General features: G+C 48.8%; 1 protein-coding gene across 5 annotated transcripts; it reads left to right on the plus strand.

Annotated features, from left to right (window-relative positions):
* The first annotated feature begins 216 nt into the window (after positions 1–216).
* On the plus strand, positions 217–27,493 carry DCTD (dCMP deaminase). Of its 5 annotated transcripts, none has more exons than XM_025471856.3 (7): positions 217–364; positions 1,682–1,796; positions 2,178–2,313; positions 23,001–23,117; positions 24,499–24,595; positions 25,948–26,053; positions 26,133–27,493. In XM_025471856.3, the coding sequence occupies exons 2-7, from the start codon at positions 1,689–1,691 to the stop codon at positions 26,166–26,168; spliced, it is 600 nt and encodes a 199-aa protein (XP_025327641.1). In that variant the 5' UTR covers positions 217–364; positions 1,682–1,688; the 3' UTR covers positions 26,169–27,493. The 5 variants fall into 5 exon arrangements, with proteins under 5 accessions (XP_025327641.1, XP_025327643.1, XP_025327645.1 ...); XM_025471857.3 differs by lacking the exon at positions 217–364 and adding an exon at positions 975–1,143; XM_025471858.3 differs by lacking the exon at positions 25,948–26,053.

Consider the following 27,493-nt stretch of genomic DNA (forward strand, 5'->3'; position numbering starts at 1 on the left):
CGCTGACCCGGCCGGCGCATGCCGGAGACCCCACGCGGGTCCCCTTGCTTCCTGCCCTTTTCAGTTTTCCTTGCCCTGGGCCCCTTCGCGTCGCCTTTCATGGAAAACTCAGATTCAGAGCGAGGGCTGAGGGGGCGGGGCGCGCCGGGGTGGGGGCGGGGGCGGGGCGGGGCGGAACACAAACTGCCCCGACGGCGGAACCCCCCGCCCCCCCCCCCCCGGGCCCTCCGCGGAGCGCCGGCCGCGGGCTGCAGCACCTTCCGGCCCCGCGCGGCCCCGCCTCTTCTCCCGACTTCCTCCCCGGGGCGGCGGCGGCGGCGGCGGCGGGGCCTGGAGCGGACCGAGCGGAGGAGCAGCCCGGCGGGTACGCGGCCTGATGGGGGCGGGGGCGGGGGCGGGGGCGGCGGGGCGCGGACGGGCCGGGCGCCCTCCCCGGAGCCCCGCTCGCTCGGGGCAGCCGACCCAGGCCGGTGCCGGAGGCGGAGACGCGGGCGCTTCCTGGGCCACGTGGGGCTGCGGCGCGGGGTCTCCCGGGGCGGGGGGCGGGGGCCGGGGCCGGGGCCGGGTGAGCCGACACGTGTCCCCCGGAGCAGCCGGGCCCCGGGCCTCGGGGCGGGGGTGCGCGCAGACCGGGGAACCCCGCCGGCCCCCGCGGGTCCTCCCCCTCCCCCCTCCCGTCTAGGGGCCGCCGAGCGGGCGCCGCACAGCGACGGCGGCTGCGGGCCTCGGGCCGGGGGTGGACCCGCGCGGTCGAGCCGGGGCGGGCGCCGAGAGGCCTGCGGGCGCGCGGGGGCGGGGCGCGGGGGGGCGGGGCGCAGGGGGCGCGGGCGGGGCGCGGGGCGCACGCAGGGGGGCACGCAGGGGGGCACCGAGGGCTCCCGCCCGCCCCGCCGCCCCGGGCACCGCCGCCCGCCCTCCCCGCCTCCGCCCAGGTGCCGGGGCCTCCCCCGGGACAGGACCCCGCCCGCCCTGCGGGTCGCCCTGCGGGTCGGAGGCCCCTTGGAGGCTGCGCCCGCCCGGACCGAGGGACTAGATCCCGCTCGCTGAGACTTGGCCTTAGGAAGAGCCCTTGACGCTTCTTCTCATGGTTTCTCCTGGTTTGATTCAGTAACCGGACTCGAAGCTAAGGGGACAGATTATCTGGTTAGTATCAGAGTTGAGACGACTCCGGCGGAATTGACCGGCGTGGATGCCGATCCTGTGGGACTCCGGGGACTCCCCGTAGGATGGGATGTTCCTTCCTTTGCCAGGAATGAGGCTTGGGTCAGACGATGTGTATGACCCTTCACAGTGTGGGCAGTACGTGACCAATAAATGTTCTTCCTCTCTCCCTCCCTCTCCCGCTGACTCCCTTTCCTAAAAGAGAAAGAGGCGACAGGTGACAACAGTGTGCGGGGCAGGCATGTGTAAATAATTGGGGAAAAAAGAATCCTACGAGAAAGCACAGAGATGTAATATTTGGGAATGTGAAACGACGTGCCAAATCCGAACTTCTGACATAGTGACATAATTTAATATTTTTGCTCAAGGCCAGACGCTCTCTGGGGCCCCGTGATCTGTGATTTCTAAATGTAACTGAAACTGTCTGGCTTTGCAGATCCAGAGTTTAGATGTGGTTGCGTTGAGCTGGGAAGCCGGTGGACCAAAATGCTGCTTCTCTCAAGCACTGTTTTCCTTCTAGACCCAGCATGAGTGAAGTTCCCTGCAAGAAACGTGATGACTATTTGGAATGGCCTGAGTATTTCATGGCAGTGGCCTTCTTAGCTGCGCAGAGAAGCAAAGATCCAAATTCACAGGTAAGTGACTTTTGTAGGAGGATCTTAGGACACTCACAGACACAGAGATACCTGGAAACGAACACATTACAGAAGGAAAGCGCTCGGTGGCTGCCTGGCGACTCAAAGGCAGAGTAGTAAATCTGTCTTTTGTGCTGCCTCCCTTGTGTGCTTGCCTTTTTTCACATGCCACCGCTCTCGACTTCTTGTACCCCCTCTGGGGTGAAGGGTTCTGCTCTCCTTGGCTTGTGGGGGCTGCCACAGAAAGCAAGCAAGGAGACACGGAGCACTTAACACACTGCTGAAAGCCGCATGCTCACTCTGGAGCTCTGCAAGCTTCTGGTGTCCAGGGGCAGACCAGCCGCTCAAAGTCACCAAGCCTTTGGGCACGTTTCCCTGTAGGTCGGAGCCTGCATCGTGAATGCAGAAAACAAGATTGTCGGCATCGGGTATAACGGAATGCCAAATGGGTGCAGCGATGACCACTTGCCTTGGGAGAGGACGGCAGCGAGTAAGCTGGATACCAAATACCCTTACGGTAGGGCCTGTTCCGTGTTTCCTTCTGCTTCGTGGCATAGCCTTCACGGTGCTTAGATAAGGTAGTTGGTCAGAAGGTATCGTATCTTTTTAGTCCTCAATAGCCGGACAAAAGAAAAATCCATTTCCTGCCCTTGATGCTTACGTGTCAAGGAGAGTCCACAAATGGAAGCGTGTTAGTGGTCACACAGCCTGGCCCTGAGCACCAGGGATCTGCTGCCTGTGGGGGCCTGCTGTGTTTCCCTGGCACCTGCCAGGCCGTGCACCTGCAGAGCATGGATGGTGGCCTTCTCTGCAGAGGCCCCGGCGCCTGGTGGAGGTAGCTGAGGATGTGCTCGGTGGCTGTGCCGGTGGTTTCTTGGCTACTTGGAAGCAAAGCTGGCTAACCGAGTACTGGCCAGGGCTCTGCTCTGATGAGAAGCAGGGTTCATTCAGCCCCTCTGCCTACTGAGGAAGTCTCAAGCTCATCTCCTAGGAGTAGGAAACAGCTGTGAGCTATGATGTGGGAAACTAAGGCAGAAGAAACATTATTAAATTTCCTCACTACCTACAGCCTGTTGACAAGTCCTCAAAACAGGCAGAGTGACATTCTTCTAGGGACTCAGCTGCCTCCATGGTGATACTTGGCTAAGGGCAAAAGGTGATCTTAGCGCAACTCTCAGGATCCTGTAAGTCTACCCTAACATATAAAAATTCCTTTAGAAATTTCCTTTATCTCTACCCACCAAGATATAGGTTAGCAGTCATCTCCAAGCACATGGCCCTCCGATACGCATCTGAAGGGGCTCATGACTCGGGTTTTATTACACGGTAATAAATGACCTTTCCCCAACAATAGCCAGCCCCCTCAAGGTCCTGGAAACCTTGCTTCCAAAATTCCTCAGAGACTTACCCTATCCGTAATATCCCTAATCTCCTCTCTACTTGAAAGTATATTACAGGCTGCTCCTCATGACCCCAGGGCAGCTCTTTCTGTCCCCGGGTCTTGTCTCCATGCTTTAATAAAACCACCTTTTTACACCAAAGACATATCAAGAATTATTTCTTGGCTGTTGGCTTCGAACCCTAACTTCTTTCCTTTTTTTTTTTTTAAAAAATATTTATTTATTTATTCATGAGAAACAGAGAGAGAGAGAGAGAGAGAGAGAGAGAGAGAGGCAGGCTCCATGCAGGGAGCCGGATACAAGACTCGATCCTGGATCCCAGGATCACGATCTGAGCCAAAGGCAGGTGCCCAGCCACTGAGCCACCCAGGCGTCCCCTTAACTGCTTTCCAAATGGAAATGGATGATTCCGTATCTTCCTCCTGCTGCAGGGGCTAAACGGTAGTCAGACCATAACCCAGATGCGTGGAACCCAAAACCTTTTGCCTGGCCAGCTCTGGTTTTCAACTTTTTTTTTTTTTTAATAAGATTTTATTTATTCGTGAGACACACAGAGAGAGGCAGAGACACAGGCAAAAGGAGAAGCAGCTTCGCCGTGGGGAGCCCGATGTGGGAATCCTAGGACCCCAGGATCACACCCAGAGCCAAAGGCCTAGGCTCAACCACTGAGCCACCCACTAGCCCCTCTGATTTGCGAATTTAAATTAGGGAAGGATGCTTCTTATAACTTGCTGAATATCTGAACTCTCAGGAGAACCACTTCAGAGGCCGGGAGGGACAAGCCATAGCCTCACTTTAATTCCCTGGAGAATATGCAACCGATGCTCTAAAAGAGGCAAACGGAGCTGCCTACGCTAGTTGCTGGCTTTTTCGTATTGTGAGGACCTGTGTTTATGTCTGGGAATGAACCAACCGCCTCTGCTGGGAGTAAAGTAGATTAAGGCCATCCAGATGGGAAATATCATGCCTTTAGGAAGCAAGCGTCGCGGAGTGATGTAAGACCTTTCTGCTTTGTTGACTCTTCCATGGTAGGCTGTCCTCTGGGGGTTTCTCAAGAATTCCAAGTCTACATTTAGCCGAATTTATATATTTTTACTACTGTGTACTAATATTTTTACTAATGTTTTAATCATGTTCAATAAGCCCCATGAGTTTTTAAATTGCCTCAGGGCAACTGCTGTGTTTTCCAAAGAAAAAGAAGACTGCCTGGAGGTGAGGAAGGCCTGGTGACCTGAGGGCAGGGTTGGGGTGGGCGGCTGCCTAGCGCTCTGGGTTTTCCAGGAATAAAGCAGAGCTCCGTGATTGGGGGGTTCCATCGTCAGTCCTTTTAACTCCATCGCTGGCGGGAGAAGGAAGGATCCGTCCCAGACGGGAGAGAGTAGAACTGACTTCTCTGCCTTTGCGGGGCAGCTGCGTGGAGTGCATCAAATGCATCGCGTGCTAACTCATTTTAGAGACCTTTTTTTTTTTTAAGATTTTTATTTATTTATTTATTCATGAGAGACCCACAGAGAGAGGCAGACACACAGGCCGAGAGAGAAGCAGGCTCCCTGTGTGGAGCCCAATGTGGGACTTGGTCCCAAGACCCGGGGATCATGGCCTGAGCCAAAGGCAGATGCTCAACCACTGAGCCACCCAGGTGCCCCATTTTAGAGACTTTCTGTCATCTTCCTGGTTGTGACTCTGTAAGCTTTCCATGGTTAGAAAGAAGGGAAATCATCAGTTGTTCGGAGGGACATGTGAGCGTGATTTTTCACAGTACGGGTCACTGTCCCATGTAGGAGTTCAAGAGTGCAAAGGGCCACATGTTTAAGGTCTGCACCAGGAGGTGTGAAAACCACGATGCTTATTCTTATTTCACGTGCAGAAGCCTCGGGCCTCCTGCCCAATGGAGGAGTTTGTGGCTGCCCAGCTGCCCCACTGAGGCCTCTTTACCCAGTAAAAAGGTGCTGGTGGTTGGACGGGGGCAGAGGAGTCCTCCTCTGTTCCTGAGTGACTGTCCTGGCAGGACCTGGACCACCTTCTTGGGTCACTGTGAGCCCCGGGCAGATGGGTGGCAATGACTGAGAGGCCAAAGGCTTTGCTGCCCATGGGCAGCCTCTGACTTCGCAGTGCTCCGAAACTTCTGCAATAGCTGATTGTGTTTGTTCTTACACATTGGCTTTTGCCCAACTTGGAGGCAGTACTTTCAGAGCTCCTTTCTAATGGAATTTAAAAAATACAAACCTCATATAGGCATTTGTCCAACCTCACTGATTTTTTTTTTTTTTTTAAGATTTTATATATTAGAGAGAGAGCATAAACGGGAGGCAGGGGAGGGGGAGAGGGAGAAGCACACCTCCCACTGAGCAGGGACAGACAACCTTCCTGCCCCCCACCAGCCACGGGGCTCCATCCCAGGACCCCAGAATCATGACCTGAGCCGAAGCCAGACACCTGACCGACTGAGCCACCCAGGCACCTTTATTTTTCTGTTTTGTTATGTTTTGTTTTATGAATAGTTGCTGAGTTTCAGGACACTGGTTGTCTTTCTGCATTATTTTGTACTATCCATATGCTACTTCTAGGTTTTCAAAGCTCTTTGCCCTTGCTTATCAATTATTCATTTTACATGCAGCTGTGCTAGAATGACGGTTTTCTTTCACAAGAATAGACTTGTACTTTGATGTAGCAAAGAAGTCGTAGAAGGTATTAAATGCTTTTTAAAAGGCATCTAGTGTTACTGCCGTCATAATACACGTAAAGATGGGCTTTAAGTCTAAATAACGATGACTAGCTATATAAACTGTGCCCTCAGTCTTGTTTTCTCAAAGGATTTTGGGCCACAGAGAAATAAATGTTTGGATAGCCTTGGATGTAATAGAAATGTTTGGTGATAATTGGCCAAAATGCAGGGGTTTTTTTCTTTCTTTTTTTTTAACTTCCGTTTTTAAGTCATAATTTAAAAAATCAGCTATGATGTCTGGAACTGAGTAGGCTTAATTTTAACTCTTCCTTTCCTCACCGACATGAACGGTGGTTGAGCTGCTGAGGAAAGATAGATTATGTGCTAATCCCTGTAAAGGAGCTTTAGGAAGCATCTAGAGTTCTAGACCAGTGATTTCCTAGTTCTTTTAAATAGGTGAGGACCCTCTTTTAATATCAACAACCCTTCCAGGACCCCAATATAATGCCAGTTAAAGTATCCCTGTATTTCTTTGAAGTACAGTTGACATGTAGCATAATATTAGGTTTCATATATACAACGTAATGACTTATTATTTGTATACATGGCAAAATGATCACCACAGTAAGTCCAGTTAACATCTGTCACCTTACATTGTTACAAAAAAATTTCATGTGTGTGAGAACTTTTAAAATCGGGATACATGGGTGGTTTAGTCCATTAAGCGCCTGCCTTCAGCTCAGGTCGTGATCTCAGGGTTCTGGGATCCAGACCTGCATTGGGCTCCCTGCTCAGAGAGGAGTCTGCGTCTCCCTGTGCTTCTCCCCCTGCTCATGCTCGCTCCCTCTCTCTCAAAAAAAACCTTAAAAAAAAACCCCACGACTTTTAAGACCTACCTTACCTGCAACCTTCAAACATGCAATACAGTGTTACTCACTGTAGTCCCCATGCTGTATGTCACATTCCCCAAGACTTACTTTTTTTATAACTGGAAGTTTGTACCTTCTGACCCCGTTCAGTCATTTCACCACTCCTACCCTGGGTCCTAACTCTGGCAACCACCAATCTGTTCTCTGCATCAGTGAGCTTTTTTTGTTTGTTTATTTTGTTTTCAAGATTCCACACATAAGTGAGATCATTAGCATCTTTTTTTTTTTTTTTTTTTTTTTGAGAGAGAGAGAGAGAGAGTCCTCCCCTGTGTGGGGGAGGAGAGAGAGAATCTTAAGCAGGTTCTGTGCCCAGCATGGTGCCCCATTCAGGGCTCGATCTCATGACCCTGAGATCAGGACTTGAGCTGGAATCAGTTGTCTGAGGCCTCACCAACTGAGCCACCCAGGCGCCCCCATTGGCATCTTTGAGTGAGAAAAGCCGTGGATGACAAGAGCTACTTGATGCCCGTAACGCTTTGCATTACTCTGAACTTTATCAAGCCGCATTTTTGTGTGTGTAGATAAGGCACATGTGTGTGCTGGGCATGAAGTTCCCGCAGTGTGTGTGGTCTGTGCTCCTTACCCAGCTATAGCAGTGCCTCCGAATTGGTGCCTACAGAGTCTAAGCCTGTCCATTTCTTTTATGGAGGGGAAAGGAAAGGCCCAGAAACGTTAAGTATCCTTTGTAATGCCACACAGGCGGGGAGGCGGGTCCCAATTCTGAGGTCAGCTGTTTCTCCTGTGGGGCCTGGAAATTCAGCTTTTCTGGAAGGTTGCTTAGCTCGAAGCACAGTGGACCACGCATTTGCTCCTTTTCGCCGAGCACTTGAGCTTGCAGAGGCTTAGTTGAAGAAGTGACACCCAGCAGGTCGAAGGCTCTCGTGGTGATGGCCTGCGCCAAATGCACGGGGCTTGCTTTTCACATTTCTGTGTTAAGTTTGGGTTTACCCATAACATATACAACTCAATTCTCCGTGTTAATTCTGTAGGTTTAGACTCATTAGTCTTGATTGACACAGTGTGGAAAGGAGGGAAGCATAGAATACTTGTAACATAATAGGAAGATGGAGCTTTTTCCGGGCTGTGTCTCTGGAGAGGCATTTTTAAAGGGTGTTTTTTTGTTCTTCCAACCTGAGGATCATAACTTCATGAAACTATTTGATTATAATGTAGTATTAATATGGAAAATGAAGATCCCCCCCTCCCGCCCCTGCCACGGAAACTGCTTTTTATCTCATTCTTTTCCTGAAAAATCCAAAAGAGAGTAATGCTGTCGGTAACATTAAGTGGCAGGAAGAAGTCAGCGTTAAAAGTGACACCTTTTCACACGAATGACAATTAAAAAACTGGGAAGCAGCAGATTGATCTAATTTAACCATATAAAAAAGCTTTGGAAGATTTTTATTTTTAGGAAGGGAGTGGTTGCTAAACGGAGGATGAAGTATTCAGCTGACATTTTTTTAAGCTCCTTTCTCTTTGTGAAATTCATTAGAATGGAGCACATTTAATCAAAATACCAATTTTATTAAGTGGAGGTAAAACACTCGTGCTAATTCAGGTATCATGCTCTCCTTGAGTTTTCATAACACATTTTGGTGACATAGTTTACAGACCGGAGAGTTGGAGTGGGATCGACATCCTTCATCCTTGAGAGGCCTTGTTCAAAACTTGGCATTTTTAAAACCGTGTTCCCTATGCCCATGAAGCGTGCCTGCGTGTGCCTGTCATGCTGTGTCCTGTCGGTGATAGACGTGTGGGCGAGCCTGCCTCTTTGCCTGGCCTCCTCTTCTGTCCCGATCAATCAGGAAGCCCGGAGTTGCTTTCTTTGCCTGCTGCACCGCACTTGTTCATCATGGAAGGATCGTGGTCCTGATGTCTGGAGAGTGGGTGGCAGCCAGGCTCTAGATGCATCCATCAGGCAGAAATGGAGATGTGGGGCTCCAACCAGGGTCAGTTCATGTTTCTGCAGGAAATCTCAAAAAAACCATACGATGCTGGGGAGGACAGTGCTGGCATTAATAACAGCATTGTGGAGCACAGCAACTCTCAACAATTTCGCCAGAGTGTGGCGGTGCTTCTTTATATTTTATATTTAAATGTAATCTTTATGTTTGAGAGTTAGCATATTGTTAAGCATGCATAGATGTCATTTTCGTGATTACTTAGCCATTTACCTTACCCCCTTGAACACTGACATTTTCCTGACTGCCATGCATGTGATATATTTCTTTGGCATCCAAAAGGTTAGTCTTGAGAAACTAATTTATCAAGAAGTTAGGCGACTGATCCTTCTTAAGCTGTGACTTCCTCAAAACTTGTAGAAGCTTCTTCGTAATTAAGATCAAATTTGTTCCTTCAGCTAGCTGAAATTGAACGCCCTCCGGTTGTGTTAGGCAGATCCGTGGATTTGATGACTTGCTGTTTCTTTTCCTACAGAATTCTAATTTCCCTTGCAGATTCCCACCGTCCCTCCGCTGCTCGGCCTCTGAGCGGTCATGGCCCTGACAGTGTGCCTAAGGAGGACCTTTCGTACAAAATAACTAATGTAATCAACGGGGAACCTTTGAGCAAGTTTACCCTGGAAAGAAATAAAGATTATTTTTATGAATCGAGGGACAAACTCAGGTTTCATTGTGTGATGCTTTAGACAAATGGGGAAATACAACAGCCTATGTCTGAGGCTCCCCCTGGAAATTCATCAGCTTAATTTTAAGGATATTTCATGTTCAGGTATAACTGTTCATAAAGTCTTAAGAGTAAATCATGATTTTTGGAGGGTTAATTTATTTGATTTTTATCTATGTATTTTTTTATTTTATTATTGGTTATTATTTTTTAAGTAATGTCTATGCCCACTGTGGGGCTTGAACTCATGACCTCTAGATCAAGAGTCATACTCCACCAACTTGGCCAGCCAGGCACCCTTTTGTCTGTATATTTTAATCTATAGATTCAGGGTTAATTATTTTTGAAGAGCTAGAGGTTACTATTTTACTAGGAATATCTACAAAGCATGTATAGATAGTAATAAGTTTTGAAAAGCATATGTAGAAAAGCATATGTAGGAAAACCAAAAATGCTCATCCATAGGGATCCATCCTACTCATAAAAATACACACATTTAAAAAAAAAAAATACACACATTTGTGTGTATTTTATAAAGAGTCAGTTTACTTAATGGAAATTTGGAATAAACCTTAATTCAATAATCCAAGGGTAGTGATTTCCAAATTAGTGAACAGGAAGTGAACTAAAGTTTATCTTTGTACTGTCTCTAAAAATAAAAGTTTTGTTGAGAAATTTAATACTATCAATACAATTTCAAGGTTACATTCAACCCATTTTATTTATTTATTTTTAAAATTTTGTTTATTTATTCATGAGACACACACAGAGAGAGGCAGAGACACAAGCAGAGGGAGAAGCAGGCTCCATGCAGGGAGCCTGATGTGGGACTCCATCCTGGAACCCCAGGATCACGCCCTGAGCCAAAGGCAGACGCTCAACCACTGAGCCACCCAGGCGTCCCAGCATTCAGCCCATTTTAGATTTTAAGTATGTGAGCACATTAATTTTCTGCGCGCAAGTGGATATTCCTTGTGGTAAACAGAACTTCTTTAATTTTTTAATTTTGATAAGTCTTGGCTCTGAACTTTGGGCTACCATGCAAAGGGGATGCAGGGGGCACCTGCCAGTAATGGGCTTCCTTAGCCTTTGTTCTGTTGATTTATTATAGATCTGTTTTTGCTGATTTGGGCTCATCTTCTCTGAAATCAGCCTGAATGACTAAGGTCTTATTTTGAGTTTTTTTCCATCAAGGAAGAATCTCTGTTTTGTATACTTTATTAATACTGGTATTAAAGTAGAATATGTGTATATTGGGGCACCTGAGTGGCTCAGTAAGTTAAGCATCTGCCTTAAGCTCAGGTCATGATCTCGGGGTCCTGGGATTAATCCCATTTCAGGCTCCTTGCTCAGTGGGGAGTCTGCTTCTCCCTCTTCCTCTGCCCCTCCCCCTGCTCCTGGTCTCTTTCTCAAAATAAATAAAGTCTTAAAAAGAAAGAAAAAATAGGTGTATATTGGTTGCTCTTGGACATAGGCAATACAACCAGGTTCCTGAAGATTTTTGCAGACATTTATATTGCTTTTGTTTTTCTTCCTTAGGACCTTTTTAAAAAATATTTGGATGAGATTACCTATATGTCTTTAATATACACATTAGCTAAGAAAGCCTGCACAGTGCTTAAAACAAAAACCCAGACCTCAGGCTTCAGGTGTGGTGGGTTTACACCCAGACATTGTGGGGTTGTTAATAAATTGACACTTACTCCTCAATATCTTTATGAAAGAAATGATCCCCGAGGACTCCCCTCAGTGATAGAATTCTAAGGAACAATCAAGCAGTATAGCTTTGATTGCATTAGATTAGGGTGCCATTGCTCTCTGCTTGCAGGACTGAAGGGGGCTCTGCAGCTTTACTGGGTGAAAGCTGCAGAGCTGTAAAAAGCCCTTGGTGGCAGTGACACACAGAGGATACGCATCTGTGTGAGTGGACCCATTAGCAAGGAGAGAAGCAGGCTTCATTCGCTCTGTCCTTCCAGCGGTGGAACTCTGCCCCAGTTCTAAGATGACTCTGAATCCCACAGAGACAGAGCGCACAGGCGGGAGGGGATGGTTGGAGAGTACAGGTCACCCCACAAACGTTGGGATTCGAAGGCATTAGATGGAAAAAGGTTGGAGGATAGAAAAAGACCCCACATCAAAGTGCAAGGAAATCTGTGAATCAAGGAGGCAGGTTTAGAACTCTCTGACACAAGAAGTTATTCTAAGGCCAAAGGGAAAGGAAGGACTTCAGAAATCTTTTTGTGAATCAGCCTGACTGTTTCCTGCAACAGGGCACTGGGAAATCCCGAGATGGATGGAGCTCTGCAGCTCCTTGGTGGGAGCAAGGGAGTCGGACCGCTCTTCCCTCTGCTCCCGCTCTCCTCTCCAGAGGGTCGGCCCTAGCTCATTAGTGGAGGTGTAAGTTTTATCTCTGTGCCTCTTCCAAATGATAGATGCCATGGTAAATTTAAAATATTGAATATGATAACTGAGCATGAATTTTTTAATTCTGCAATTAAAAGGCTTTGTTCAAAACGCCATTAATTTTGAGTTTAGGTGAAAAAGCAAAATTCCTCAGTGTCATTCTTCCTTCTGCAAGTGAGTTACAACTTTTTAGGAACTGAGATAAATACTAATGACTCATCTGTTCTCTTGTTTAAGTCGTCGGTGATGGGTGGGCTTCCCGAGTCCCTTCCTTTTTAAGAATCATGACTTATTTTATAATCGTGAGACAGTTTTCAGAGGATGTTCACCCGTGGTCATTCACTCAGCATGTTCCATCCACGCCAGGCACGCTGCAGTAGTAAATAAAATGTACGAGCCCCGTGTCTTCAAGGACTTCGCAGACTAACAGTGGTGGGGATAGACCTTACTGAAATAATCGGATGTTGTTGAATATTCCTTTCTGAGGAAGTGACTTCTGGAGGCGAATAGCTGAAGGATTTGCTGGATTCCCAAGGTCAAGGTAGGCTAGTCAGTGTTTGGGGCTGGGAAGGACATTCCTCACTGAGAGAGTGCTGGGTGCAAGCTCTGGGGTGGGAAGGTGCTTGCAGCTTCCTGTGGGAGGGAAAGAATTTGGCCCACACTTCGTGGTGAAGGTCAAGGTCAGAGTAATGAGGTGAGGTTGAGGGCCATGGGGTAAGGAGTTATTACAAGATTAAGTTGGTGTGTGGGGGACGAGGGGATGGTTCAGAGCAGGAGTGGAAATGAGGATGCCAGCCCTGAGGTGACTGTGGCACGTGTGTCACTGTGGTGACAGGGGTGGGGGTGTTGGAGATGGAGACAAATGGGTGAATCTAGGGTGTATTTTGGAGGCAGCATCAAGAGGGCTGGGTGACAGGGGGTCACAGAGGGAAACCTGGCTCCCCAGGGAGTTCCAGCCTGAGCACCTCGGTGTGCGGGGAAGATTTGGACCTTGGAGGCTGATATGTCTGTGAGATCTCAGGAGTCATGTAGTCAGTTGGGCATTGAGTGGGGACAGAGGTCTGGGTTGCAGTGTGGCCATGTTTGGCATCCGGGTGACATTGTGCCTTGGAAATGGGTAAAGGGGTGTGGGGAGAGGGTGCAAAGGCTGGGCCTGGGCCTGGTTTCTGAGAACCACGACCCTCAGAGGTTGGGTGGAGGAGGAAGGGAAGGAGGGTGCACTCAGGTGGAGGAGGGCAGGGAGAGGGGAGAGCCGTCAGCCACGGTAAAGGCTGCTGAGAGGTTTAGGAAGGGTCACAGACGTCTTCGGTGTTCAGCGACCTGGAGGTCGCTGTTGTCGCTGCCGAGAGCAGCTCTGATGGAGAGCCAGCGTGGGCAGGGGGGTGGAAGCCAGCTGGAGAGGGACAGCAGGGGAGGGGATGGTGTGCAGGGGTGAGTTCGGGCTGTTTGTGAAGACAGCGGGGGACAGAGGGCGGTGGCCGGCTTGGGAGATGGACCCAGAGAAGGCTTTCTGCGTCTGCACGAGGAGATGGATGAATCCAGAAAGGGCAAAGGAGGAAGGTCTGCGAGGGTGGGAGGGGGTGGCCTCGCAGGCTCCCTGATGAGTGGTACAAGAGGGGCCCTGGGGAGCGGGGGTGGCCGCCCACACTGGGGCCCGTGGGGGTGCAGGGGCGACTGTGATCCCTTACAGCCCCTGGGCTTAGGATCGTGGGGAGGGGGCAGCATGAGGGCCCGGCCACGGCCACAGGGGACGGCCACAGGGGGCGGGAGCCCAGCGCAGTGTGCAGGGCCTGCCCGAGTCACATCCTGGAAAAGTAGGGCAGGGTCACCAGCTCCTGCCTCGTCTCCGAAGGCCTGAGTCAGGTCGGTGAAGCCCCATTTTCTGCTGCCGCAACAGGATCAGCGAGTTGCCTGAGGCGGGCCTCGCAGAGCCGGAATTAATTAGACTGCGCGTCCTGACTCCTCTTCCAGTGCTCGGTCCCAGCGTACCCTTTGAAAGCGATTAGCGCCAGGGGGTGGGGGAAGCCCCGAATCCGCAGTGTGCATTTGCATCACAAAGCTGTCACGCGGCGATGAGTGTTGTGTTTCTATTCATGTTTCTCAAGTACATTTTTCTGCATCAAACAGGTATTTCTGGGGAACAGTAGGAAGGGAGGGGGCCGGCTTGCCCGTCGGGGACCTGCAGCACTTCCAGCCCCTCCTCCCTCTGACCTGATTGTGTGCCCTTAGCACATGGGGAAGCAATGTAATTAGAGTTCTGGGGGCTTTATTGTCAATAATGGAAACACCACAGTCAGAAATCTCTTTAGCCCTAAGCACTACCATTGGGGCTAAGTGGCTCCCCTGGGTGGCATGAGCTGCTGCCAGCAGCCTTAGCGACAGGCGGTAGGGAAGGGGGCAGGGGCCGGGCCGGGGCAGCAGGGAGAGGAAAGGACACATGTTCTCTCCGATTGAGCAGCCGGGCAGGAGGAGGGCAGGAGGGGGGCAGGAGGGCTGAGGGAGCGCGGGCTTCCCCCGGGGCGCTCCTCTGGGCTGTGCTCTCCACGGGCCTTGGTCACGACCATGGGTCTTTTTCTGCCCATTTCCCAGGCCAGGGGCTGAGGCTCCACCGCGGGGTCTGGTCCAGGGGCAGTGGGTGGAGGAGCCCGGGCCTGGGAGGAGTAGCCAGCCGAGGGGACCCGCAGGGCACAAGCCAGGGGCCGCAAGAGCCATCCGCTGGGCCCCAGAACCGGGTGCCTTGGTCTACCGAGGGGCACGTAGGATGAGTGGGGGGAAGGCAAGGCTGCCCCCCGCGGGCCCCGAGACTTGCCGATCAGGCTCCTTGCGACTTGCAAGTGAGTGACCGGCCGTCCCCCCACTAGAGACCCCTGTCTGGGCACCTGCGGTTAGAGAACAGACTCCAGGTGTCTTCGGGCGCGGGCTGGCTCCTCTGCCTTTTCACCTCTGCCTGTTCTTATTCTCACCCGCAAACTTAACGCTGCAATAAGAATGGTCCCTGTACTGGAACTGTGTGGCCCTCAGAGCCACAGAAGGTTGTGAGGCCCAGTGGCCCCACCTTCTGGGCAGAAAGACCCGGCGGCAGGGGGGCCTGGTCCCAAGCTCGGGGAGCGAGCAGCTGCGGCGTGGCCAGGTGAGGCGGAAGTGCTGGCACCTGGCACACCTGGCACCTGGCACCCCCGCGTCTTCATGACGGCGAGGACCAGGCAGGGGTGAGGCTGTCCATTCTCCGGCAATGAGTCCAGTTCCGACCCTTGGTCGTACGGGCGTTATTTGCACGGTTCTTGATAGGTCACAGAGGTTTTTCCCGCCACTTCCCCCGTGTGGCTTTCATCGTGAGCCTGTGAGATAGGAAGGGATTCCTGTTCGTCCTTGAGCGAGGCTGGGACTTGCACGCTTGTGTGGGCCAGGCCCACGATGTAGACCCTCCTTGTTCTGAAAAGCCGTTTGCAACCCAGATCCTTTCTTCCACAGAAACACCATTCCCTGGAAGATCCAGTGCCCCATCTACCTACCAACGGTGCGTTTAGCCCCTCGCTTCCTCCTCTTCCCACTACTTCACTCTCTCCGTGCTCCTGGACTGGGCTCACTTGCTCCTGTAGCCGCTGCGCCCAGCCCTGTGAGCCCTCCACCTGCCGCCAGAACACATCCCTACGCGCCTGCGGGAAATGCCTCCAGTTGAAACCTGTCTCCCCTCCCTGCTGCCGCCCAGTACAGAGAAGGATGCTCCCCTGGCTCCGTCTGAGAAGCCCAGATAGTGAGATATGCTTCAGAGCATGCCAGGAGGTGTCAGCGAGGAAGACTACGGGTGGGGGGGGCACCCCTAGGGCAGTTGAGCAGAGGCTGCAGGTGGTCCCTGGGCCTGTGTGGTTGGAGTTGTCTTCAGGACATGATGCAGCTGTCGTATCCAAGGTGTTCCTCCTCCCTACGCCGCCTTTAGCTCAAATCCTTTGAAAACTCTGATACCAAGTCTGGTTACTTCTTTCTAGATATGGAAGCTTCATGAAGGGAAGATCCAAGGTAGAGCGTTGGCCTCGCCTGGAGGCTAAATTCTAGGAATGTTTGTTTGGGATTTCAGGTTGCCGTAATAAGTGAACACCGGTGACATCTGGGGTGGTGCTCTAGGGGGTGGTGGTAGGTTGGCGGGGGGCTTACATGTAGCGGCTACTCTATTGTTAAATTATTGACTTGAAGGATAGGTACTTTGGAGGCTGGCAGTGATGTATGAGGCCCTGTCAGGATATCTTTCAATAATTAAGAAATAAGTAGTTGAAATTCCATTTTAGCTCCAGAAGCCCCAGTTCCCTAAATGGATCTGTTAGAGAAGCAAGTACATGAGCCACCCCTCAGTGGACTTTGCACGCCCGTGGGGCTTTGAGCACAGGAAACAGGGTGACTGAGCCCCGGCAGAGAGATGTGTGGGGGTGCAGGGACTCTGGCAGCGACGGGACCCCTGGAATGAAAGCACTTGCGTCCTTATTTCAAGAGGTAATGATAACAAGCTTTGTCAGCAGAATAGAAGTGGAATATCTCGTAAAAATGAACATTTGAGCTATTTTTAAAAAATGCACAGGTCAACTTTGAACTCAGGTACCCCATGTCATGTCAATTTTTTTTTTTAAAGATTTTATTTATTTATTCATGAGAGACACAGAGAGATAGAGAGACAGAGACACAGGCAGAGGGAGAAGCAGGCTCCATGTCATGTCAATTATTAATTGCAGGGTGAAGCCTCCCACCTTTTGATTCTGGAAGGCCAGAAGCAGACGCTTGTTGGTCCTTGAGTCCTGTCCCTCTGGCTTGTCAGCGAGTGAACTGTCCTTCCATCTTCGAGGTCTGGGCAGAGGCCTGTTTCCCCGGTGACTTGCCAAGGCTCGTCCGGTCCAGCCTGGAGAGAGTTGGCGGAAGGTGGTGCAGGAACCAGTGGAGGGGCAGCAGGTGCTCCACGTGTGACCCTCCAGGCCGCCCCTAAGGGAGCTGCTGCACCAGCCTGCCCTCCCTCCACCCCGTTTCAGGTCAGCCTTAGCAGGAAACCCCTCATTTTCTTCAGGTCACATTCTGTACCACTAAAAATGGGGAGTTTTAACCAATCCGTAGAGTTTCTTTAACCAGAAGAGAAACTTAGTTTTCCTGACTCCAAATTTTGTGAGGCCCAGTATTTGCCATCCTGGCCCGGTAGCACACACAGAGGAGGTGAGGGTAGAGCCACACTGTTACCACCAAATTATTGTGCCACAGTTAGCCTTTGTTTAGCATCATTCAAGACTTTAAAAAACCTATTTAAGTAACTGTAATAATAGTACTCTCTAAAAGAGATGTTGTCTTAGTTGTCTTAGTCTTGTATTAACTGAGATGAAAGTCAAATCTATAAAATGTTGAATCTCTTAAATCTAGCCAGGATGGAATATATCCTGTTAATTTGTCAAACTTCTAGGGAACCGCCTACCTGAGACAGTGAGGATTAATCAAGCCCTAGTAAGAGGGAATTTGAAAAATACAGTTTTCTAATTATACAATCTCTTCTCAGTGGTCCAAGGTTAATGCAGTTCTGAATTCTGACAGTTAGTAATAGAAAAGAAAAAAAAAAAGACCAAAGCATATGAATTGTTTTATAATTACCTGAAACAGAGGTTCTCCTTCTGGCAGTCAAGAACTTTATAAGCATTAATCTGATTATTTTCAGCATTTGAGTCTTTTCCTTTTAAACAATGTTGAGAATAATGGAAAGGTTTTGTGTCTCTCTTCATGCTTATCAAATATACTTGCAGTATTTAGAGATTTCTTTTGCTTATTGCTTAGTCATAGATGCATAATTTTAGGTAGATAGTTGGAAATTTTGTCTTTTTTTTTTTTTTTTTTTGGACAATTTCGTTATCTTATGAATATTTCCTAGGGACTGTGTATGTTTGGGATACTTGGTCCTGTTCTTACTACAGGTATAAAAACTGTGCATCTCAAGGTCATGAACAGAAGCACTCCTCATTGGTTGGTTTTTGCTCTCATATATTTGCAGCTTTTCTTGCAGTTCTTGCCAGGCAACAGAATAAAAATAGTAGCACTAGAAAAAGATTGATTTATTCTTTCATTTATTGCTGTCAGGTATCTGCAAAGTGTTGATCATAGTGAGAAAAGTTACAGAGAAACCTCAGACCATCCAAAGCAAGGGCCTGAGGAGAAGATGGGACACTGGGTGGGAGTTGTAGATTCCAGGGCTCTCCTAAATAGATCTGCCATCTGAGAACCTACAAATGCATGAATTCTTAGTGACTACAGGAGAAAAAGGGAAGAGCAGGATCAAACCTTGGGAAATGCCCCCCAAAAGGCAAGAAAATGAAAAGGACCCACAGAGAAGTAGAAGGCTCCACAGGATCTGGTGCCTGAGAGGGTTTCAAGTGGAGAGCTGTTGCAGACTGCCACCAGAAAGGCCTTGGGTTTTGGTGTAGATAAGGCCATCCAGGGATGTGTGTGGGAGCTAGCTCTTGCCAGCTCACCTGAGCAGCTCCTGCATCTCTCTTCCCAACTCTGTCATGCCGGGAGCTTGAAGTTGGCCAAATGCGAGTAGTCACAACACTGAAATCGGGAGGTTCTACAAATCACAGCCTTTTTTTCTCCAGTGGTTGTAAATATTACTAGGAACATATTACAGAAGTCAACAGGTTTCCATAGTTACACACTTTTTTTTTTTTTTAAGATGTATTTATTTATTTTGAGAAGGAGGAGGAGTCTTAAGGAGACGCCACACTGAGCGTGGAGCCTGACTCAGGGCTTGATCCCACGACCCCAAGGTCATGACCCAAGGTGAAACCAAGAGTTAGAGGTTTAACCTCCTGAGCCACCCAGGCGCCCCCATCTTTACACACTTTTTACATGGCAGCCCAGCAAACTTAGTTCATGCCTGAGACACAACACACACCCTTAGAGTTTTTAGGAACGGGACTTAACCTTTGCCATAGGGGACCCATTCTGATTCTTCTGTTTTCATCCTTTTCGTTAAAAAGGGGGAGAAAAGCTGTTTGTAACTCACTACACTGATTTCTTGACCTACAGTTTGTAAAGTATTGGTTTAGCAAAAAACAGAGGTTTGTATATACATTATGAAGTCAAGAAATGATTATTTAAAAAATAAATTAGTCTTGCAGTTGTAGGCAGGACAGTTTCATCTCTAAAGGAAGAAAAGAGATCTGAAGTGCTGAGAAGATGGAGAGTGGAGACCAAGTAAACCCTCTGATGGAGAGGATGGGAGAGGGAGGAGCCGTCTGGGACGGTCCCCAGGGGAGCCGGGCCAAGGCTGCAGGTGCCCTTGGCCTTAGGAGAGAAGGCTCCTGATTTGCTGTTGAGAGCCTGTCTTGGAGAAGATCAGCTGTTCTAGAGGAAGGAGGGAGGCAACTGGACACACGATAGGAAAAAGCTAGAAATTAGATTACTTGATGTTTCAAAACTCACTTTTATTTAGTTAGTTGGAAATGTACTTTCTCAGTCTCTTACTCCTGCCCACCCAAAGGACACACCTCATCAAGGGCCACATAGCGTCCAGTGGCAACTGGGCCCTGAACCTGGTGCTGACTTGCCGCAAAGCTCTTCCTCCCTCCTTGCCTGGGAGGTGGGGAGTACGGGGAAGGTTCTTAGCCTCTGGCCTGAAGCAGATTTGGCAGTCACCTGTCATCTGATAGTGTGGTTGGCAAGTCCTGGTAAAGGAGTCCCCAGGCTCCACTCTGGCTGACCTACCAGAAACCAACCCAGCGGAGCACAGTGTGGAGGGAGGTCAGGCTGACGGGATGGTGCCTCCCTCGTGGGTCAGTCCTGAGGAGAAAGGCAGGATGCTTTTGGACGGGAGACCACGGGTAGGAGCTGTGGAGGCTGTGGGGAGCGGCCAGAAACCTCTCAGGCCTCAGGATCAGACAGATGGACCTAGGCAGGGGCCAAGCTGAGGTGGCAGGGGCTTCTCCTGCTGGGCTTTCTCTCCTCAGACTCTTAGGTGTAGGCCGAGGAAGGAAGCTGGTGTTAATCAGATGGGGTTTGGTGGGCCAGGGGGGTCTGGGGAAGGCTGGATGGGCGTGTTTGTGATGACAAGTTGAAGGCGCAGAGATGAGGAGAAGTCAAATGTGGATAGAAAACTTGAGCTTTGTTTTGGTCACTGACTAGTTTGGGATCTGTAGAATTGGGGACTGAATGGTCCCTTTTAAGGAGTCTTGGAAGACTCCAAACCAATGGACTGTTTCTCAGCCATCAAAAAAAAAAAAAAAAAAAATATTGAAATCTTGCCATTTACAAGGACATGGATGGAGCTAGAGGGTATTATGCTAAGTGAAATAAGTCAGTCAGAGAAAGACATTATTCCTGTGATCTCACTCATGTGGAATTTAAGCAACAAAACAGGATCATAGGGGAAAGGAGGGAAAAATGAAACCAGATGAAATCAGAGAGGGAGACAAACCATAAGAGACTATTAACCCTAGCAAACAAACAGGGCTGCTGGAAGGGGGTGGGGTGGGGGGATGAGGTCACTGGGTGATGGGCATTAAGGTGGGCACGTGATACGATGAGCAGTGGGTGTTATATGCAGCTCATGAGTCTCTGAACTCTACCTTTGAAACCAGTAATACACTCTATGTTAATTGAATTTAAACAAAATTAAAGATCAAAGGGATAAACCAAAAAAAAAAAAAAAAAAAAGAGTCTCTTGAGTGCCTGACCCTCAATTGTTCATACAGCCCAGTAGACCTCATGTTTCTGACAAGAAGCTTTGTATTTTTCTTCTTGTGATTTTGTGGCTAAGAGGAAGGAATTCTGTTTATGACCCCATGTATTATTTCTATCAACCACCCTTTATACAGGGATGGCGGATGCGGCCCAAGAGAATTCTATTTCATGTGGTAATTTTCATTAATGAATCCAGACCTTATGATGTTAAATTTTATCCCAAATGGCCTCAGATGAATTGGAGGACGATGGTTGCTGTCCATGTGACCATTTTTAGAGATTGAAAAGACGACGGTGTAACTGTTCCCGAACAGACTTAGAAACTCTGCAGTTCTGAAGATTAATACCAACACCATCAAAAAATATTTATTAGATGGGAAAGCATACTCTTGACATTTGAATTTAAGAGGACTTTCTGTATTTCCCAAAGTCACCATCAATAATTGGAATCTGCTTTTCCTCCTTTATTCATTCAATAAATATTTAACACCCATTATGTTCATGGCATCGCATTAGACTCTGGGGGAGTTAGAGAACCTCGACGACTGGTCTCTGCCCTCAAGGGGGAAATAAAAGAAACAGTTACATCTAATTGTTTTTAACACCGAGCAGTGTTAATCCCAGCTTGGGAACATCTTGGTCACCAGGGAAGTAGACGGAACCAGGGGGGCCTCTCTGAGGCCAGTGTCCCCAAGGCCTCCAAGCCAGAGAGCCTGTCTTGTCTCTCTCCCATCCTCTCTGGGATGGTGGCTCGGGTCCGTCTGAGGCTGGCGGGCGGGGATTATTCTCTGATGGGCTCTGATCTGATTAAGCAGAGCACTTTTTTTTTTTTTTTTTTTTTTTTAGATTTCCTTACAATACCAGGGCTCTGTTCATTCCCACACACAGCGAAGACCTCCTCAGTCATTGCATTCATGGGCTGGAGGGAGCACTCCCCCACATGTCCTGGCAGGGCCCCCAGGTCAGCTTTCTGCCTGCAGCATCACAGTTACAGTTCTGAAAATGGGAGGCCTGGGCACCGAAAGAGAGTGATCAGGGCCTATGTCATGGCTACAATGTACGTGAGCTGGGAGTTTAGGCTGCTCTTCATTTAAGGCTTCCATACTTTCATACGGCCACATGAGTGCAGGAGGTTGGTGGGTTGGAGAGGGTGGGGAGTCCCCCTGAGGGCCCCATATTTATAATTCTGGCAGTTCTGTATGATTGGGACCACGGCCAGATTGTCATTAATTTGTTCAACAAACATTTGCTTTAGCACTTGTGTGTTTAGTGTGTGTTGGGTCCCCTAGGAGTTTCCAGAGGAAATGTGTTTGTGAAATGTGTGTGCGCCTTAGAATCATGTGGGGCATCTCTTAATCCCAGGCCACACCCCAGACAAGTGCAGACAAGTCTGCAAATCACTGCCCCCCCCCCCACCCCCCGGGAGAGGTTATACTATAGTGTTAGCAACACACCCAGACACTTAAATAACAGTGTAAGAGAGCAATATAGGGGCCTCCCGGACAGGTAGGGGATTCTACTTCCTTGAGGGCTTAGGTGGTGGGACACCCACCCAACCCCTGGGAAGTTGGCTGGGCTTACAGGTTTGCAGGGGTGGCCAGGAGGGTGCTCCCTTTAACTGTGAATTCAAGCAAGTCTGGGCACGATCTTGGATCACTGTTTGGGGACCGTTGGTGGGATGGGCCCGTATAAGAAGAACATGACTTTTGTTTAAGTGGATGAAGGTGTTCCTTACATAAAACAAACCACTGGTCCTCTGTCAGCATCTTCCTGGTGTGAATGTGGGCCCAGAACCATGCAGTGAAGGAAATCCCTCGAGATAGAAGTGCTCAGCTTCACTTCCTCATTCTTTTTTTTTTTTTTTTTTTTTTTTTTTTTTTTTAAGATTTTACTTATTAATTCATGAGAGAGAGAGGGGCAGAGACACAGGCAGAGGGAAAAGCAGGCTCCACACAGGGAGCTTGACGTGGGACTCGATCCCCAGACTCCAGGGCGATGCCCTGGGCCGAAGGCAGGCGCTAAACAGCTGACCCAACCAGGGATCCCCCCACTTCCTCATTCTCTTGCTCTTCACATCGCACCCTGCGCTCTTAACGGTCAGAGCAAATATCCCTGCGTGTGCATGTCAACGCACAGATGAGCCATTTAATGTGCTCGCTTCCACACCCCCAGGGCTGGTGAAACCCTGAGCTATTTGTGTGCTCAGGGTGGGTGAAGATACTTGACCTTGGCCTCTGCTGGCTGCTCCAGGTGCTTACAGAGGGAGGGCCGCGGCCGCCGAACTGTTTTGCTGCTAAATCGCCAACCTCTCAGACCACATGGCCCTCATCTGGTATCCCCAGTACTTTCTCTGTTTTAATAAATTTGTAAAAAAATTGAGTCTATGTTATGTATGTTTTGGGGTGGGGGTGGCATGCTTTAGCAGCCTTACTCCTTATGAGTTGTGATGCAAGTTTCTCTCTCTTTCTCTCTTCCAAACCCACAGTGTGCCACGCCGAGCTGAATGCCATCATGAACAAAAACTCAGCCGATGTGAAAGGCTGTACTATGTATGTCGCCTTGTTCCCGTGTAATGAATGTGCGAAGCTCATCATCCAGGCAGGTAGGAGCTGGGCCGGTTCCATTTGTCACATTTGCATTGCTGCCTGCCCATCAGCAGCTCATTGCAGAAGTGCTTGATCCGAAATTGCTATTGTTTAGATCTAAATTAATTGCACTATCAACTTTGCAAGAGATTTCCTGTGTTTTGGTTTTGAATGCTGCCAGGTATTCTAAGACTAATTGCATCCTCCGTGATTCCTAGCATGTTTTTAATTTAGTTTGCAACTTCTTAAACTGCAAGCTGCCAAAAAACAACACAGGCATTGCATATAATTACTGTCAATTTACTATTCTCTGACATACTGTGCATAGATTAGGGGGAGAGGGAGAGAAATGAACTTCTGTCAGAGGCAAGGTCAGCTGGGAGTCCGTATATGAAATTTTAATTTGTATTAATATATGGTAGGTGTTTGAGGACCTAAACATATCTTTGCATATAAATGTCATGAGACTCGAATGGTACCACTTTAAGTTTTCCTTACGTTACAGTTACCATAAATCTACACCATTGTATTCTGAATATTTCACCTTTTTCATACTGTCACATCTAAGATTCAGCTACACTTTATCTCCATAAAACTCTCAGCTTGAGATTTAAAGACTTACCATGTTAGCCAGATGTGTGGTTTAAAGGGGCTGTTTATCACGAGCCCATGGGTCTCGGAGGGGAAGAGGTCGGGTGGATCTGAATCCAGGGTAGGCTCCTGTCGAAGGAGGTCGTGGGCTCCCTCCCCGGTGGTGCGTGGCCCTCCAGGAGTCTTCCTTGGCCAGGTCGGACCCCAGCGTCCTGTAGACCCTTTGGAGGCTGGTGGAGGAGCAAGGTGGTGTATCAAGTGCCCTCCAGACTCCTGGCCCTCCAGATAACACGGCCCGTGGGACAGGAGAAGAAAACAGATCTGCTGTCCCGCTGGCCCTGCAGCCGGCTGCATGGGTCCGCAGAGCCATTTTTGGAAGCATGGTGGCACTTACCTGTGATTTTCCCCAGCACACGCCGCTCGCCCCGCACCTTCCCTCCCAACCATCAGCCTCTTAAGTGAAGAGTAGTTGCCTTGTGTGCCTTATGAATAAAGAAATTTGATTGCCTGCAGTAAAAAAAAAAAAAAAAAATTGTTAATCGGATCAAGGCTTGACTACTTGACATGTTTTCACTTTGCATTTGTTAAAAAAGAAATCCATAAAGACTGGAGGGCAGATTAAATATAATCCATCGTCTGCTGTATCGGAAGGGGCAGATATGTATTTCAGCAAGTGGACGTTGTGTGCGAGCGCACTCGGAAGAGGTGATGAATCGCGGACACTACAGGCTCCATCTGCTCCTGTGCGTCTGTTGCCGTAGCTATGTGTGTACACTAATGGGGCTGCTCCTGTTGTTGCCTTTGAAGGTATAAAAGAAGTTATTTTCATGTCTGATAAATACCACGATAGTGACGAGATGACGGCTGCAAGGCTCTTGTTCGATATGGCTGGGGTGGCCTTCAGGTAAGCAGGGGCAGCGTCGGGAGAAGGCGGGTGAAGGCCTATGAAGAAGCGTCCTTGACCTTGGCTGATGTCTAATTTCTTTTTTTTTTTTTTTTTATGATAGTCACAGAGAGAGAGAGAGGCAGAGACATAGGCAGAGGGAGAAGCAGGCCCCATGCACCGGGAGCCTGATGTGGGATTCGATCCTGGGTCTCCAGGATCACGCCCTGGGCCAAAGGCAGGCGCCAAACCGCTGCGCCACCCAGGGATCCCTGATGTCTAATTTCTACTCGTGATATCTGACTCCCACACTCGGAAGCATCTTTTTACATGTGACGGGATCTCAAGATGATGTGGGGGGTGGGTTTTTAATAGCAGGGACAGAAGTACCTGAAGACAGTCTGACTGATGATGTTGTACTTAAATATTAGAAGCTTTCCGGGGGCTGGGACTAAATGATTCTGGTCGCGAGAAATAGTAAAATTCACAAGTTCTGTACTATTAACATTAAGCCTTTGTGAATTTTGCAAACGTACAACAAGCCAGGCATTGAGAATTTAGGATGAAACCTGCTAGGTTGAGACACCAGGAATTCTTTCGACAGCAACGTTTTAGATTGAGATTTGAAGCCATTGCGACCTTTATGATTATCTTTGCCAGGCCAAGGTTGGGAGGTATGTTTACTTGCAGGTACGTTCAGCCACTTCGATTCATGGTGGAAACTTCTTTGGGGACTGAAAGCTTTCAAAGCAATTTGTTGACGGTATTTGCAGTCAGCAGTGGGGTTCTGCAATTGGCGACGCACCCAGCCCCTCGTGTTCACCCCCGGGGATAGAGGTTACGTGTAATGAATCTCTTGAGCTCTTGTGTCTTATGAGACTTCCAAATCCAGATTGTTTACATAATAATAATAATAATTAGATATTAACTTTTACTTATTTTTAAAAGAATACCATTAGTCCCCAGGTATTGTCCTTTTAACTGTTTGCAGAAGGTACCCTAATGAGTAAAAATACATGATGGGTTTATTTTATGTCTGCATTCTTAGAATGTGACTTTAAAAATTACTCCTTGCTAAAGCTAGTTTGCTGGTTTTTTTTGTTTGTTTTTGTTTTGTTTTGTTTTTTGCGGCGTGTACAAAAAGCAAAAGAAAATTTACTCTTGCTTTCCAGCGATTTCAAGTTGGCTGCAGAAATTTCTTAGGAAGGAAGATAAATCTGGTGGGAAAACTAGTAATCGAGTGTCATGTTGTGCAGCTAACTTGTTAGAAATCCTTTGACTCCCTGATAATTCATGAACTCAGCTCGCTGGAGAACATACAAACCGAGCCACCCCATGCATCTTTTTTTTTTTTTTTTTTTTTTTTGTCTTAGTCGTTTCTGGTTCCTGTTCCTCTCGGTATGGTGCACTATAATTGGCTCCTATAGAGATAAGATATCAAGTGAATCCCGGGAAATTTTTTTCCTCCCCACGGAAAATGTAGGTTAAGCCAAAGTAAACAAATTGCTTTAACTACTCGCTGGATAATATCTTGATATATTTTGTTCCTTATGTTTAGGAAATTCACACCAAAGTGCAGCAAGATTGTCATTGACTTTGATTCAATTAACAACATGCCAAGCCAGAAGCTTCAGTGAGTTACATCTCATTAAATCTCCAAAAGATTGGGATTATCCTCTTCTAAGAAGCTGCTAATGCCTTTCATCTTGCAGTTACACATAACTTTTTAATAGCCAGTACAGCAAAAGTAGACATCTAAAGAATGTAAAGCCTCAAATCTTCCTCACTGTCTCTCTTGTCACATGGAATCTGCATCTGTTTAAACTATTGATTTAGGGTTTAAAATAAAGGAGTCTGTGGATGGCCTGTTGCACAGGGCTGGAGTGGGGCGCCTCCCCCTTGGTCTCCGGGTTTGCTGGGATGCTGGTGGCTCTGCTGCTTTAGACAGCCGCTCCTCGCTGCTACAGGTGCTGAAAGGACAAATAAATAATTGTCGCTGTGTTTCTGGCAGGATGAACAGACACACTGATGTGAACATCTGGCCCAAGTGAAGCATAATGTGTAGTGCCCTTGGAAAGAGAAAAATAGGGCCCACATGACAGTAGCTAATGCAGAAGTGTTTGCTTTAGGGAGTTGAGGGGAACCCCCACCCAGCCACCCCCAAATCCTAAACGGGATGGCACAGGTGAACTGGGAGCATTTTCTCTGCATCTGCCGGCCTGCTGCCCCCCCCCCCCCCGCCCCCAGGGGCGGTGGCACATTGTCCTTCCAGGAGTGGGGACCCCTGTTGGTTTCGCCTCTTCCTTCTGGTTTGTGCCTCACAGGGAGCTTTTCCGTTCATCTGAGTAATGAGTTGTTTCCAGAGGAGACAGCCTGTGTCCCCTTGTCACCCCCAAGACCCTGCCTGCTGGGGCCGCAGGGCCGTGTGGACGGAGGGGGCACACGCACCTGCTTCTGCTCCCGTGTCGAGGAGTCGCCGCTCCTCCATGTGCCAGCATGGTTCACGTCCAAGGCCGCTCTGCAACCGGGGAGTAAATTAATTCCTCCCTTGTACGTGCAATGTGAGGAAATCCAGCCTGCCTCGAGGTGGTTTATTCCAGATCTGTCGGTAACGGGGCTCATCTGTGCTCCTGGCGCTGTGCCTCAGCGCGGCGGAGCTCACCTGCCTCCCAGTCACTGCGACGGGGGACGCGCCTGTGCACCTCGTCGCTCATCGCCTCTCATTTTTATTAAACACGCTCAGTAGCTTTGTTGAGAAGAAAATGGGTTCTTTATCCTAAAGATGATTACCGTTTTAAAGTGCTCTTAACATTTTCATGAATCCTTTTTATTTTTTTCCTCGCGGTTTTGTACTCCGTATTCTGGGGCGTTTTGTAATGTGGCTCCTTACCAAGATTATTAAAACCTTATTAAAATCTA

Source organism: Canis lupus, chromosome 16, assembly GCF_003254725.2.
Source record: "Canis lupus dingo isolate Sandy chromosome 16, ASM325472v2, whole genome shotgun sequence".
Classification (NCBI taxonomy): Eukaryota; Metazoa; Chordata; class Mammalia; order Carnivora; family Canidae; genus Canis; species Canis lupus.

Coding starts and splice junctions, on each gene's coding strand:
- DCTD (XM_025471856.3), top strand. CDS start 1,689: ATGAGTGAAGTTCCCTGCAAGAAACGTGATGACTATTTGGAATGGCCT. Junction 24,596..25,947: donor ATGGCTGGGGTGGCCTTCAG/GTAAGCAGGGGC, acceptor TTTTTGTCTTAG/TCGTTTCTGGTTCCTGTTCC. Junction 26,054..26,132: donor TTTTCCTCCCCACGGAAAAT/GTAGGTTAAGCC, acceptor CCTTATGTTTAG/GAAATTCACACCAAAGTGCA.